This window comes from Schistocerca cancellata, chromosome 3, assembly GCF_023864275.1.
Source record: "Schistocerca cancellata isolate TAMUIC-IGC-003103 chromosome 3, iqSchCanc2.1, whole genome shotgun sequence".
Lineage (NCBI taxonomy): Eukaryota > Metazoa > Arthropoda > Insecta > Orthoptera > Acrididae > Schistocerca > Schistocerca cancellata.
Genome location: NC_064628.1, coordinates 841,146,598 through 841,163,660, shown reverse-complemented (window position 1 = coordinate 841,163,660; position 17,063 = coordinate 841,146,598). Strand labels below are relative to the sequence as shown.

General features: G+C 42.2%; 1 protein-coding gene across 2 annotated transcripts in view; it reads left to right on the top strand.

Moving 5' to 3' along the window:
* The window catches only part of LOC126175895 (ATP-dependent RNA helicase SUV3 homolog, mitochondrial), a 72,894-nt gene that overhangs the window by 33,590 nt on the left and 22,241 nt on the right, over positions 1–17,063 (top strand). For both annotated transcript variants that reach the window (XM_049922952.1, XM_049922951.1), the window contains exons 9-10: positions 9,094–9,273; positions 9,374–9,522. In XM_049922952.1, the coding sequence (XP_049778909.1) occupies positions 9,094–9,273; positions 9,374–9,522 (329 nt within the window). The remainder of the gene's footprint in view (positions 1–9,093; positions 9,274–9,373; positions 9,523–17,063) is intronic.

Genomic DNA, 17,063 nt, shown 5'->3' with positions numbered 1-17,063 from the left:
AGTGTCTCTGACATGTAAATAGCTGACCACACGAGTGGACTTCCACGACAGGCTAAAACCGCAAGCCATTTCTGTGGGTATCCCTAATGGATCGGGCCTGCCGATCTGAAGCCCATTATTTCCCGCTAATGTGCAAGCCCTTTCCATTGGATCTAGTCTCACCAATCTGCCTGCAGTCTGTGTGTGTGTGTGTGTGTGTGTGTGTGTGTGTGTGTGACATAATGTGGCGGCGTTTCATGGTTTATCCAAGGACCCAGGACTGCAGTGCTCCTCAGCAGCCCAGAGGCCACTGGCAGTACATTGTACAGTGCAGCATTTTATAGACATTTTATTTATTCTACTGCATTTTGACACTTTGAAAATAATTTATATATTAAAAATTGTCACTGGTGGTTTGTACACTATGTTCTAATATGTTTCTCGAAAGAAGAATCACACAATACCTGTAGACATAACATGGTGATTAATAACTGACAATAAGAACATAGTAAAACCAACATTTTATTGTTGCTCACCTATAGTGTTGGGTTACACAACTGTTCCCTACTTTATGCACTTCTTTCAAGAGGTCTACTTTTTTCTGAGGCTATTTATAAAATCAGTGAAGTTATTTTAAATTTGTCTTGTGACTCAAAGGAAATGCATATTTTTGTAACAAATGTGTTGTACTTTGTTGAAATAAAATAACAACAGTGGTCTTAATGAAACACATTACTATTTGCCTTGCTTTCTCTGTCTAAAAACACTTCATTACAAAAGATGTTGATGTTGGTACTTATGAGTTTTGCTCACACGGGGGAGAAATCTTCTATGGGCCCCAGCCTATGCAGCATCTTCTCCCTTCTGTGCTGCATGTCTATACAGTTGCTATTCTTTTTCCCCTCCCTTGGGAAACATGTCTGAGGTGGTTATGGGAATGTTCTGCACTGTCCGTAGCTGACATAAGAACAGACTCACCACTGTTTCTTTTTTTTCCTTTCTTAGTTTACCTTCTCCTATCCTACCGTTGCATTGGCATTTGAGGCTCCTCTTTTTTCTTCTTACCCCCCTATGCACTCCTGAAGGCTGGGCCACACGTCTGATGTGTAACAGGTGACTGGGTAATGCGTAATTCCCTGTCCCGGGTCTGTAGGTCGGGTTTTCATACCCTCTGACACAGCCAGGCCCAGGGAGGGGCGACTGCCTGAGCTGCTACCTCCCCAAATTGCCAATTGGTCCCTCTGTCAAGTGTTTGGGAGGTGTTACCTGAGGTGTGAACAATCATCTAAGGTAGGTGTGCCCTCTTGTGAAAGGGTCCCCAAGTTGGAAGGAGCATGCCGTCGGAGATGCTGACAATTGTGTGTGTGTGTGGGGGGGGGGGGGGGGGGGATTTTCTCACAATGAGCCAATCATCTTCACAATCAACGTCTACAAAATGTAAGTGGAATGAGACTAACAATTCAAAGACCCTCCCAGCTGCGCCATGGTTCATCATGACATTTCATGTACTGAAGGCAGTCAGTCTTTTGCAAAGGTAAATCCGTTTATTATTCATAATGGTATTGATGCAATTGCCAGCCCTGTGAAATCCTGCTCTCATTTACAGAATAGCATTTTGCTTTTGGAGACTACTTCTGATTCTCAAGTGCAACAACTGCCTGCCGCTTCACTTCTCCACAGCTATACTGTCCGTGTTGAGGCCCATGGAACACTGAATTCTTCCCATGCTGTTATTTACACAAGGCTGCTCTACAGTCTGACTGAGGCCGAAATCCAAACATACGTCTCTGATCAGGGTGTCATTGCTGTCCATCGGGTGACGAAAAAGCTAGATGACTCCTTAGTGCCCACATGCTCTCTTTTTCTCACCTTTGATAGAGTGGTGCTTTTGTCCAAAATCAAAGCATGCTATGAGGTTCTTACAGTCTGACCATACATTCCAAACCCAATTCACTGTTACCAGTGTCATCGTTTAAACCACACTCGAATGTCTTGCTGACACTCGGCCAAATGTCTAACCTGTGGTAGGGATGTGCACGAGGGCAATTGTCCACCTCCTTTTTTGTGCTGTATCAACTGCAGTGGTGACATGCTGCCTCGTCTCGAGATTGTCCCATGTATCTCGATGAGCTGGCTTTCCAGTAGATCTGGGTAAAGGGCAAAGTTCCTTACCTGGTCACTTGCAAGTTATTGGCTAGTTGCAAACCCTGTGTTCTTCCATCTGACACTTACAGGACTGTACTTGCTACATCTCGCTCCATGAAGGACATGGCAATGCAGACATGCAACCCCAAATTCAGCTCTTGAGATTGTGAAATCGCTCACTGTCATGGTAGCATTGTAGTCCTCTCATCCAGCTGTGCAGCAAACCATCAAACTCTTGCCTCATGGAGCGAAGTCACCAGCTACACAACCAGCAGGCTGGAAAGGACAGAAGGAATACTCCCTTGAAGATTTCCTGTATCCCTCCAGTCAACCAGCACTTGAATCTTCCTTTGATAACTGGAAAGGCTCAAAGAAGTCCAACATAGGAAAAGGAAAATGGTCTTCTCCTTTGCCGGTTCGAAGTTGCTTTGTAATACCTTCACCTGGATGGCCTCTGTGTTGCCAGTGTGCTCCACCAACCGTTTGTCTGCATTGGACTCCACAGGTCGACACTTCTGTGGACCTCATGGAGCGGGATCCTCCTGCCTCTGTGTCCTGTAGCAGCGAGTATTCGGAGGCTGGCGCTCGGCAGCTGCCGAGGTGACACCCCTTCATTTTTTCTCCCATAATGACTCTCCTCCAATGGAAGGTTCACAGCCTATGATCAAGCAAAGAGGATTTATGGTTGCTTTTAGAATTGCAGCTCCATTTCTACTCTGCCGTCAGGAAACAAAATTGCGTCCTCACGACTGCTTTGAGCTTTCGCATTTCTTCCTGATCTGTTTTGACGTTCTGCCTGAGGTTGGCATTCCACCTCATTGAGGTGTCATGCTGCTCTTACGGGATGATGTTCATAGTCAACCCATCTCCCTGACTACCTGCTTTCAAGCTTTGCAGTTCACCTTTTCCTTCCTCACTTAATCTTTTCCCTGTGTACCATTTACTTCCCCCCCATCATTCGTTGTCAACAGCTTATTGGGCAGCTGCCTCACCCATTTCTGCTGCTCGGTGGCTTTAATAAGCACCATCCCATTTGGGGTTCTGTCCGAGAGGTGCAGTCTTGGCTGACCTTAATCAAATTAACATTTTCTGCCTTAACACAGGAGCAACCACGTTCCTTTCAGACCCCTCACACACCTACTCCCATTTGGACCTATCCTTCTGCACTGCCCATCTTGCCCATCGTCTTGAGTGGTCCGTTCTTTCTAACACCTGCTTGACTGATTATTTTCCATGTGCTATCTATTTGCTGACTCGTATTGCACCTCCTTGCACACCCAAATGGCAGCTTACTAGGGCCAACTGATGGCTTTACTCCTCCCTGACGACCTTCAACGAACATGATTTTCCCAGTCGTGATGACAAGGTGGAATATCTTATATACATTATCCTTACCACTGCAGAATGTTCCATTTCTCACACTTCCTCTTTACCACACCGTGTCGTGGTCCCTTGGTGGACTGAGGCGTGCTGCGACGCAATTTGCGCGTGGAGACGTGCTCTCTGCGTTTTTAACCATCATCCTATGGTGGCATTCATTATAAACAGGTGCGTACACAGTGTCGTTGCGGTCTTCGGGATAACAAGAAAGCTAGCTGAATTTCATTCACTAGTTCTTTTCACAGTTTGACCCCTTCTTCCGTCATGTGGGCCAACTTCGGACAGCTCTCTGGGACCAATATCCATTCCCCAGTTTCCGGCCTGATAGTAACAGACGATTTTATCGTAGACCCTATTGCTATCTCCAACACCCAAGGCCACCAATTTGTGGAAATTTTGAGCTCCTCCCAATATCTCCCTGCCTTCCTCCACAGGAAAAGAGCAGAGGAGGGGTAAGCAATACCCTTCCCTTCTCAGAATCATGTTTGTTACAGTGCCATCTTTATTATGAGGTAGTTAGCTAATGTTATCACTTCATCCCTATCCTCTGCCCTGAGGCCAGACGCTGCTAACATTCAGATGTTGCAGTACCATTCTCTTGTGGGCAAGCACTTTCTTCTTCATACGTTCAACCGCATCTGAGCAGAGGGCACGTTTCCCAGACGCTGGCGTGAAGCCACTGTCATACCCACACCTAAGCCCGGTAAGGACAAACATCTTCCTTCTAGCTACCATCCCACCTCTCTCATGAGCTATGTTTGCTAGATGATGGAATGTATGATTCATGCTCGGCTGGTATGGTGGCTCAAGTCTCGCAATTTGCTAACCACTGCACTGTGTGGATTTCAAGTATGCTGTTCTGCAGTTGACCATCTTGTTACTTTGTTGACCCATATCTTGAATGGTTTCCTGTGGAAATCCCAGACCATAGCCTCGTTTTTCAATTTGGAGAAAGCCCATGACACCTGCTGGAGGACTGGAATCCTCCGTACTCTCTACACGTAGGGCTTCTGTGGCCACCTGCCCCATTTCCTTGAGGAATTTTTAAAAGACTGAGTTTGCAAGCCTTGTCGGACACCTTTACCCAGGAATACAGTGTGCCTCAGGGTTCCGTCCTGAGCTTTGTCTTCTTTGCTATTGCCATTAACCCTGTAATGACCTGTCTCCCACCAGGCACCTCCAGCTCCCTTTTTGTTGACGATTTTGCCATGTATTGCAGTTCTTCAGGGACGTGTCTCATTGAGTGGCTTCTTCAGCAATCTCTCAATCGTCTTTACTCGTGGAGCATTGACATTGGCTTTCATTTTTCCACTGACAAAACCGTTTGTATGAATTTCTGGTGTCGAAATTGGTTTCTCCCACCATCTTTACAACTTGGGCCTGTTCCTTTTCTGTTCATTGAAACTACAAAATTCCTGGGGCTCTTGCTCGATAGGAAACTCTTAGTCCTCCCACATGTCTTACCTGGCAGCCTGCTGTATGTGGTCCTTTAATGTCCTACATGTCCTCAATGGTACTTTCTGGGGTGCAGATCGAACCACTCTCCTTCATTTGTACCGATCCCTTGTCCATTCAAAACCAGACTATGGGTGCTTTGTTTATGTACCTGCATATTCATCCCTCTTATGCCATCTCAATACTATCCACCATTGTTGCATTCCATTTGGCCACTGGCACCTTGTACACTAACCTGGTTGAGAGTCTGTATGCAGAAGCTGCCAAACTACCACTGTCCTACTGCTGTGACTTTCTCCTCAGCAGATATGTACGTTGTTTATCTGCCATGCGTGGCCACCCGTCCTATACCTCCTTCTTCGATGATTCCTTTGACCACCAGTATGGGGCATGTCCCTCTTCTCTGTTACCTCGTGCAGTTCACATTTGGCTCTTGTTCTGGCAAGTTACCTTCATGCTCCATGCAACTTTCCCGGTGGGTGTGAAACCTTTACCACCTTGGCTTTGTGTGTAGCCCATGTTCACCTTGGCTTTAATTTGCTTCCTAAGGACACTACACAAGGCTTGCTCTATCGCCTCCAGTTACATGACCTTCACATAGAATTTCGTGATAGTACCTTTGTGTACACTGATGGCTCTCAGACTGACCATGATGTCAGGTGTGCCTTCGTCATTGGTGCCATCGTTTTTCAGAATCAGCTTCTGTCATACTGCTCAGTATTTACAGCAGAGCTCTTCACCCTGTATCAGACCACAGAGTACATCTGACAACAGTGTTTTCAATTATGTCATCTGCTCAGACTCTCTCAGCACCCATCAAAGCCTCTGTGCACTGTACACTGTCCATCCCTTAGAGCAATGGGTCCAAGAAAGCTTTCAATTGCTCACTCTTGACAAAGCCACTGTGGTGTTTATGTGGGTTCCTGGTCATGTTGGTCTGACAGGAAACAAGGCTGCTGCATAGGCTGCAGTCCTCTACCTCAGCCCATTAGTTCTTACATTCCCTCTGATGATCTCAGCACCCTTCAAAGCCTCTGTGCACTGTACACCGTCCATCCCTTAGTGCAATGGGTCCAAGAAAGCTAGCAATTGCTTAGTCTTGACGAAGCCATTGTGGTGTTTATGTGAGTCCCTGGTCATGTTGGTCTGATAGGAAACGAGGCTGCTGCTGCTGCAGCAAAGGCTGCAGTCCTCGTACCTCAGCCCATTAGTTCTTACGTTCCCTCTGATGATGTCTGTGTTGCCGCCTGTCAGGTGGTGGTGTCACTTTGGCATCACCACTGGTCCTCCCTTCAAAGGAATAAGCTCCGGGTTATTAAGCCTCTCCCAGAGGCTTGGACGATGACCTCTCGGCCCTCACGTCATGAGGAGGTCATTTGAACTAGGTTGCATTTTGGGCACTGCCTTTTCGCCGTCACTATTTGCTAAGTGGCCCTCCCCCACCAGTTTGTGCACATTTCGTGCAACTTTTAACTGTCCATCATTTCGTGATGGAATGCCCTTTTTTGCAGTCTTAGTTATTGACCATTTTAGCGAATGATGAGTGGGCTGTCAGCTGCATTTTACTTTTTATCCACAGTAGCAATATGGCAAAGGCCATTTAATTTTTAGTTCTGGACCTCCATTTCTCTGTTGTGTATGCTATAGACCTTTCTCCAGGTCCCTGTTATTACCTGCCTTCTCTGCCTTCTCTTCCGTCATTGGGGATTGACATGTAGTCATTTTTAACTCCTCTCTATGTTTTCATGTTTCACAGTTTTGATCCTAGTTGTTTTTGCACCCTAAAACAAAACGGAGGAGAAATACGGAAGCCCTTACATTTTTTTGTCAACTTATATCTTTATTCATGCTTGAGATCTCAAAATTTATCAGGGAAAAATGCTAAAACTTGTCTGGAAATAAGGGAAATATCAGGGAATTCCACTTGGGGAAACTTGTGGCATCCCTACAAGCACAACCCACAACCTGTCCTCACAACTTTACTTCTGCCAGTACCTCATCTCCTACTTTCCGAACTCCACAGAAGTTCTCCTGCGAAACTTGCCAGACTATCTCTTCTGGAAGAAAGGATATTGGGGAGACATTGCTTAGCCTTAGCCTGGGAAATGTTTCCAGAATGAAAATTTTCACTCTGCTGCAGAGTGTGTGCTGATATGAAACTTCCTGGCAGAGTAAAACTGTGTGCCGGACCAAGACTCGAAATTGGGACCTTTGCCGTTCGCGGGCAAGTGCTCTACCATCTGAGCTACCCCAGCACAACTCAGGCCCCGTCCTCACAGCTTTATTTCTGCCAGTACCTCGTCTCCTACATTCCAAACTTCACAGAAGCTCTCTCACAAACCTTGCAGAACTAGCACTCCTGGAAGAAAGGCTGTTGCGGAGACATGGCTTAGCCACAGCCTGGGGGATGTTTCCAGAATGAAATTTTCACTCTGCATCAGAGTGTGCGTTGATACGAAACTTAAGCAGAAGTAAAGCTGTGAGGACGGGTCATGAGTTGTACTTAGGTAGCTCAGAGAGTAAAGCACTTGCCCGCGAAAGGCAAAGGTCCTGAGTTCGAGTCTTGGTCCGGCACACAGTTTTAATTTGCCAGGAAGTTTCATATCAGCACACGCTCCACTGCAGAGTGAAAATTTCATTCAGGAAACATCTCCCAGGCTCTGACTAAACCAGGTCTCCACAATATCCTTTCTTGCAGAAGTGTTAGTCCCACAAGTTTCGCAGGAGAACTTTAAGTTTGGAAGGTAGGAGATGAGGTACTGGTGGAAGTAAAGCTGTGAGGATGGATCATGAGCTGAGCTTGGGTAGCTCACTTGGTAGAGCACTTGCCCGTGAGAGGCAAATGTCCCAAGTCCGAGTCTCGGTCCGGCATACAGTTTTAATCTCCCAGGTAGTTTCATAACTGCATACACTCCACCACAGAGTGAAAATTTCATTCTGGAATGTAACAGTGAACTATAAACGGAAAATATGTATATCATGAAGAACAACTAGAAACAAAAACAAAGAATTACTATTATGCTAGCAGCTGTTGAGCTGTTGTAGGAAACCTGCCCCCCCCCCTGCTGCCCCCCCACCCCCCACCCCGCCCCCCCCGCCCCTACACACACACACACACACACACACACACACACACACACACTTTATTCTGAAGCTTATAATTTGGCCAAGAAAAAAATTCCTAAGATGTTTGTGATTCTTTGCCAAGAAAAAGGCTGGATGACAACAGAATTAATTGTGTGCACTAGCTACTGCTTGGAATTGCAAACCTGGTATGTTGGTGTGTAAGAAAGTTATGCTAGTTCGGATAACTTTAAAGGTCACCTCACACTTGAGGTAAAGAACGTAGTCACTTTATTGAAGATAGACTTAGTCATTATATTTAGAAGTGTGGCTTTAAAACTACAGGTGCTTGATATGAGTGTTAACGAATCATTTGATGACCATCTGTTAAATACACTTTTCCTATTGTCTTTTAGAAGCAGATCACACACTGACTTCATCTGGCAAGATTAAAACTCTGTGAGTTAGTCTTACATCTGAGTGGATTCTCTCTTTATGGCCCACAATATCACAAGATTCTGTAAACAGAGCATTCAAGAAGTGCTCCATGTCTTGTGGACTTGATGGTAGCAATAACAACTCTCTTTGGGAGGAGAGTGACAAAAATACTGACAATGATGAAACAAGTACCAGTAGTGAAGTTAACAGTGAAGACTGGAACTAGAAGGATTATATTTCTGTGTGTAATTTACATTACAGCATTAAAAAATGTGGTTAAGAGTGACCATATTTTGAACAGCTTTTGTAAACGACTAATGTGGTATAAATATTTCTCCATTTACTTTCGCTCTTTTTTCCTCATCAAATTTCAGGGTGCAGCTTATATTAGTGACAATATGGTGTGTCGTTTCTGCAATATTCTTTGAGATTTTTAGAGTTCAGAAGCAGAATAAAGATCCTACAGTGCAGAAGATTTATAAAATATGCGGCCACTTCATTTTTTATAAATAATTCAATAAATTAATATTTCTTGGACAATATATATAATGAAATGATAATGTGTTAGATTTGAGGTTCAGTGTGTGGAGAGTGAACCCATGAACTACTAAGTTTCCCTTATTGTCTCATCAGGATATATTTGTAACACTGTCAACTGTGGATGATTCCTTGTACTTCATGTGCAATGTGGAAGATTTTAAATTCCTGGCAGACATGATACAGCATGTTCCTCTTCCACTCCGTGCACGGTACGTTTTTTGCTGTGCTCCAATAAACAAGAAGATGCCTTTTGTGTGTACAATGTTCCTCAAGGTACGCCAAACATAAATTTCTATTTCTTGTAATTTTACTTTGTGATGATGTGTTTTTAAGAGAGAGTTTAATTATATATGAAATAAATGTATTTTTTCAGTTTGCAAGGCAGTATAGCAGAAATGAACCTCTAACATTTGACTGGCTGTGTCGAAATATTGGATGGCCAGTTATGAAACCAAAGACTATTATAGATTTGGTTCACTTGGAAGCAGTATTTGATGTCTTAGATCTTTATTTGTGGCTTAGGTAAGTAAAATAATAACTGCAGTCATGAGATGTAAACATAAATGTGTCATAGCATTAATTTTTTATTTAGTAATTTTTTATATGTGCTTTGTTATCAGATGAGTCCGAGAAAATCACCATCAGTATTTGATAATATTTTCTAAATGAAAAACAGGTTTTAATCAATTGATTGAAAACTCACCTTTTGAATCTGAGTATTTTGAGCCTTGTTACTGCTTATCCTGTCAGCCTAGTGTGTTGTCGACTAAAAATGCGCAAAACTTCTTCTCTTTTCAGTGTTTCATTTATATTGTCCCTTACAGTTTTCCTGAATTTAGTAGTCTTGTCACTCAAATTAAACAGTAAACATGCATATGATCACACATTACACCTCACAGTGATACACTCTAGTACTGTTACTTGATACATCCTTATTTCCCATATGCAAATAGTTAATGGAAGCTATTGGTGGATTCACTCCTCTTCATATCAGACCTTAGGATTAATACATTTGACTTTTTTTGAATCTGAGTATTTTAGTCTTGTTACTGCTTATCCCCCCCCCCATGAACCATGGACCTTGCCGTTGGTGGGGAGGCTTGCGTGCCTCAGCGATACAGATGGCCGTACCGTAGCTACAACCACAACGGAGGGGTATCTGTTGAGAGGCCAGACAAACGTGTGGTTCCTGAAGAGGGGCAGCAGCCTTTTCAGTAGTTGCAAGGGCAACAGTCTGGATGATTGACTGATCTGGCCTTGAAACAATAACCAAAACGGCCTTGCTGTGCTGGTACTGCAAACGGCTGAAAGCAAGGGGAAACTACGGCCGTAATTTATCCCGAGGGCATGCAGCTTTACTGTATGATTAAATGATGATGGCGTCCTCTTGGGTAAAATATTCCGGAGGTAAAATAGTCCCTCATTCGGATCTCCAGGCGGAGACTACTCAAGAGGATGTCGTTATCAGAAGAAAGAAAACTGGCGTCCTACGGATCGGAGCGTGAAATGTCAGATCCCTTAATCGGGCAGGTAGGTTAGAAAATTTAAAAAGGGAAATAGATAGGTTAAAGTTAGATATAGTGGGAATTAGTGAAGTTCAGTGGCAGGAGGAACAAGACTTCTGGTCAGGTGACTACAGGGTTATAAACACAAAGTCAAATAGGGGTAATGCAGGAGTAGGTTTAATAATGAATAGGAAAATAGGAATGCTGGTAAGCTACTACAAACAGCATAGTGAATGCATTATTGTGGCCAAGATAGACACGAAGCCCACGCCTACTATAGTAGTACAAGTTTATATGCCAACTAGCTCTGCAGATGACGAAGAAATTGAAGAAATGTATGATGATATAAAAGAAATTATTCAGATAGTGAAGGGAGACGAAAATTTAATAGTCATGGGTGACTGGAATTCCAGCGTAGGAAAAGGGAGAGAAGGAAACGTAGTAGGTGAATATGGATTGGGGCTAAGAAATGAAAGAGGAAGCCGCGTGGTAGAATTTTGCACAGAGCACAACTTAATTATAGCTAACACTTGGTTTAAGAATCGTGATAGAAGGTTGTATACATGGAAGAACCCTGGAGATACTAAAAGGTATCAGATAGATTATATAATGGTAAGACAGAGATTTAGGAACCAGGTTTTAAATTGTAAGACATTTCCAGGGGCAGATGTGGACTCTAACCACAATCTATTGGTTATGACCTATAGATTAAAACTGAAGAAACTGCAAAAAGGTGGGAATTTAAGGAGATGGGACCTGGATAAACTGAAAGAACCAGAGGTTGTACAGAGTTTTAGAGAGAGCATAAGGGAACAATTGACAGGAATGGGGGAAAGAAATACAGTAGAAGAAGAATGGGTAGCTTTGAGGGATGAAGTAGTGAAGGCAGCAGAGGATCAAGTAGGTAAAAAGACCAGGGCTCTTAGAAATCCTTGGGTAACAGAAGAAATATTGAATTTAATTGATGAAAGGAGAAAATATAAAAATGCAGTTAATGAAGCAGGCAAAGAGGAATACAAACGTCTCAAAAATGAGATCGACAGGAAGTGCAAAATGGCTAAGCAGGGATGGCTAGAGGACAAATGTAAGGATGTAGAGGCTTATCTCACTAGGGGTAAGATAGATACTGCCTACAGGAAAATTAAAGAGACCTTTGGAGATAAGAGAACCACTTGTATGAACATCAAGAGCTCAGATGGAAACCCAGTTCTAAGCAAAGAAGGGAAAGCAGAAAGGTGGAAGGAGTATATAGAGGGTCTATACAAGGGCGATGTACTTGAGGACAATATTATGGAAATGGATGTAGATGAAGATGAAATGGGAGATATGATACTGCGTGAAGAGTTTGACAGAGCACTGAAAGACCTGAGTCGAAACAAGGCCCCCGGAGTAGACAACATTCCATTGGAACTACTGATGGCCTTGGGAGAGCCAGTCCTGACAAAACTCTACCATCTGGTGAGCAAGATGTATGAAACAGGCGAAATACCCTCAGACTTCAAGAAGAATGTAATAATTCCAATCCCAAAGAAAGCAGGTGTTGACAGATGTGAAAATTACCGAACAGTCAGTTTAATAAGCCACAGTTGCAAAATACTAACACGAATTCTTTACAGACGAATGGAAAAACTAGTAGAAGCCGACCTCGGGGTAGATCAGGTTGGATTCCGTCGAAATACTGGAACACGTGATGCAATACTGACCTTACGACTTATCTTAGAAGAAAGATTAAGGAAAGGCAAACCTACATTTCTAGCATTTGTAGACTTAGAGAAAGCTTTTGACAATGTTGACTGGAATACTCTCTTTCAAATTCTAAAGGTGGCAGGGGTAAAATACAGGGAGCGAAAGGCTATTTACAATTTGTACAGAAACCAGATGGCAGTTATAAGAGTCGAGGGACATGAAAGGGAAGCAGTGGTTGGGAAGGGAGTGAGACAGGGTTGTAGTCTCTCCCCGATGTTATTCAATCTGTATATTGAGCAAGCAGTAAAGGAAACAAAAGAAAAATTCGGAGTAGGTATTAAAATCCATGGAGAAGAAATAAAAAACCTTGAGGTTTGCCGATGACATTGTAATTCTGTCAGAGACAGCAAAGGACCTGGAAGAGCAGTTGAACGGAATGGACAGTGTCTTGAAAGGAGGATATAAGATGAACATCAACAAAAGCAAAACGAGGATAATGGAATGTAGTCGAATTAAGTCGGGTGATGCTGAGGGAATTAGATTAGGAAATGAGACACTTAAAGTAGTAAAGGAGTTTTGCTATTTGGGGAGCAATATAACTGATGATGGTCGAAGTAGAGAGGATATAAAATGTAGACTGGCAATGGCAAGGAAAGCGTTTCTGAAGAAGAGAAATTTGTTAACATCGAGTATAGATTTAAGTGTCAGGAAGTCATTTCTGAAAGTATTTGTATGGAGTGTAGCCATGTATGGAAGTGAAACATGGACGGTAAATAGTAAGGACAAGAAGAGAATAGAAGCTTTCAAAATGTGGTGCTACAGAAGAATGCTGAAGATTAGATGGGTAGATCACATAACTAATAAGGAAGTATTGAATAGGATTGGGGAGAAGAGAAGTTTGTGGCACAACTTGACCAGAAGAAGGGATCGGTTGGTAGGACATGTTCTGAGGCATCAAGGGATCACCAATTTAATATTGGAGGGCAGCGTGGAGGGTAAAAATCGTAGGGGGAGACCAAGAGATGAATACACTAAGCAGATTCAGAAGGATGTAGGTTGCAGTAGGTACTGGGAGATGATGAAGCTTGCACAGGATAGAGTAGCATGGAGAGCTGCATCAAACCAGTCTCAGGACTGAAGACCACAACAACAACAACATAATGCTTATCCTGTCAGCCTACTGTGTTGTCTACTGAAACTATGCAAAACTTCAGTGTTTATCAGATTCTCTCTTTTCAGTGTTTCATTTATATTGTCCCTTACAGTTTCCCTGAATTTAGTAGTCTTGCCTCTCAAATTAAACAGTAGACACACATATGATTACACATTACACCTCACAGTGATTCACTCTAGTACTATTACTTGATACATCCTTATTTCCCATGTGTGAATAATAAATAGAAACTGTTGATGGATTCACTCCTCTTTATATCAGTCCTTTGGATTAATAAATTTGACTTTTTTAAACCAATAAAAAGAAGAGGGTTGTTGATAAGTGAAAACAAAAAGTTTGTGAATTGAGATGCTGACATGACAGTGCTATAATATGGATAATTCCATTACAAGTAGGGGCTGATGCTCACCATGTCCACAGTATCTGATAAGCCATGTCTCCTAGGTCATGCCAAATGGCAAGAACCTCTGATAACTCAGTTTTAATTGGTTCGATACTGGTTTGGTGAACCTGATGAGGCTCTTGAGCTTTGAACTGTTCAGCACCTTCAATGGCAGCTTTGTGTTTTAATTGTGGTGAGATCCAGCCAGTCTGGGAGTCAAGATTGTCCCATATATTTGGAGCAGAAGAAGATTCAGGAAATTGAAGTGAGAAAGTGAGCATAGTACAAAAACCTAATAGACTTGAGTCCAAAGACATCAGACTACTAAGCTGTAGTTTTGTCTGTCTTGTCTGATGACACTTTAACAGACGCTATGGACTATAAAGCCTATCTAACAGAAGCACCCAGTCTGTCAGCCAATCCTCCATCAGTCATGTCCCCCAAATTAGCGGAATGATAAGGGAAAGACAAAAACAACATGGCTCCCATATTTCAGTGTAACTTGTAATGGGTTCAACATACATGAAGGAACTGAGGCTCTAGAGGAATCTGGGCAGGCGAGACAATGTTGTTCTCTATGGAGAACAACATTGCCTCACAGATGCTGCTGTATAACAGGGTGCATTGTCATGCTGATACAAACAGTCATAAAGTGCGAACTGTTCCTCTACTGTATGCAGCACACAATGCTGTAAGATGTGTTCATATCCTTCTACGTTTAGCATTTTCTTAAGTGCTATAAGGAAACCACACTATAACTATGAAAAACACCCCCATACTTTAACACAACTTCCTCTTACTTTACTGCTGGCACTACACATAATGTCAGGTAACATTCTCCTTGCATTCATCAAACCTAAACTCCTCCGTCAGCTTGCCACGATCACTCCAAATCACTCGTTTGTAGTCATCCACTGTCCAGCGACGTCTCTCTTTACACTACCTCAAGGGTCACTTAGCCTTGACTACAGAAATGTGAGGCTTATGATGAGCTGATCGACAGTTGTGCCCCGTTCTTTTTAACTCCCTATGCCCAGTCATTCTGCTTTTTGGACTGCTGGTAGTAATTTGGAACTTACAGTCCATGCCTTTCTACCGGGTCTTGATCGGTTTGTTATTCAGGTGATGTCCAGTGCTTAGTCCACGGAGCTCTTCTGACTGGCCGTTTCTGCTGTTACTACTTCTCTATTGACAACACAATACTTCCCACCTCCTTTTATACTTGCAGGTCCATCTATCATGACATCTACTGGTGAATTTTGCTCTATATTTGGGTGTCACTTTTTTAATTTATTTACACGTCAAGTTCTGTAGGATCAAATTGAGGAGCAAATTTTCCAAGGTCATGGAACGTGTCTGTACTTGAAATTACAACATAAAAGTAATAACAGATAAAAATAAATGTTTATGAACCTGAAAAAATTCAGTCCATAAGTCTAAGTAAACACAATCAACAATACAACAAGAATCAGCTTAATTTTTGAAGGAACTCCTCAACAGAGTAGGAGCAGTGACCCATGAGGAAACTCTTCAGTTTTGATTTGAAAGCGTGTGGATTACTGCTAAGATTTTTGAATTTGAGTGGTAGCTTATTGAAAATTGATGCAGCAGTATACTGCACACCTTTCTGCACAAGAGTTAAGGAAGTCCGATCCAAATGCAGGTTTGATTTCTGCCAAGTATTAACCAAGTGAAAGCAGCTTATTCTTGGGAATAAGCTAATATTGTTAACAAGAAATGACATTAAAAAAAGATGCTGTGACTTACCAAACGGGAAAGCGCTGGTAGATAGACACAATAAACACACACACACACACACACACACACACACACACACACATCCATATCCATCCGCACATATACACACACAAGCAGACATAGGTAAAGGCAAAGAGTTTGGGCAGAGCTAATGAAAATAAGCAAAGTAGACTAATTTTCGTGTCGAACAATCACTCAATTCAGATACCTTTTGAACAGTAAAAATGGCAGTATTAAGTCTTTGAACAAGATCCTGAACGTGGGCTTTCCACAACAGCTTACTATCTATCTGAACACTGAGAAATTTGAACTATTCAGTTTCACTAATCATATGCCCGTTCTGTGAAATTAAAATGTCAGGTTTTGTTTAATTGTGTGTTAGAAACTAAAAACTGAGTCTTACTGTGATTTAGCGTTAGTTTATTTTCTACAAGCCATGAACTTAAGTGATGTACTGCACTCTTTGAAACCGAGCCAGTGTTGCACACGAGAGCATTTACTACCCATCTAGTGTCATCAGCAAACAGAAATATTTTAGAGTTACCCGTAATACTAGAGGGCGTATCGTTTATATAAATAAGGAACAGGAGTGACCCCAACACTGATCCCTGGGGCACCCTCCACTTGACCGTACCCTGCTCAGACCCCACATCACAGCCATTATCAACATTGTGAATAATGACCTTTTGCTGTATGTTGCTAAAGTAAGAGGTGAACCGATTGTGAGCTACTCCCCATATTTCGTAATGGTCCAACTTCTGGAGCAATATTTTGTGATCAATACAATCAAATCCCTTAGTTAAATCAAAAAACATGGCAACTGTTCGAAACCTTTTGTTTAACCCATCCAGTACCTCACAGAGAAAAGAGAATATAGCATTTTCAGTTGTTAAACGACTTCCAAAGTTGAACTGTACATTTGATACCAAATCATGTGATATAAAATGATCATTTATCCTTACATACACAGCCTTTTCAATAACTTTAGCAAACACTGATGGCATTGAAATGGGTCTAAAATTGTCTACATTATCCTTTTCTCCCTTTTTATAAAGCGGCTTTACTGCTGAGAACTTCAGGAAACCACCATTCCTAAAGGAAACATTACAAATATGGATAAATACAGGGCTAACGTGTACAGCACAGTACTTAAATATTCTGCTAGACACTCTATCATAACCATTAGAGTACTTAGTCTTCAGTGACTTATTAATTTTTGACTCAATCTCCCTCTTGTTTGTATCACAGAGGAGTATTTCAGACATTAAGCTCGTAAAGGCATTTGCCAAGAGTGTTATATGATTTTCTGTAGAAACTAATTTTTTATTTAAATCACCAGCAATGCTCAGAAAATGACTGTTAAATACTGTACATATTTCTGATTTATCAGTAACAGAAATATTTTTACTGCAAACTGACTTTGTATCATCGACCTTGTGCTGCTGACCATACACTTCCTTCACAAGTGACCATATGGTTTTTGATTTTATCCAGTGAATTAGCTATTACTCTTTGCCTTCCTAATAAGATTTTAAGCACCTTACAAGACTGTTTGTAA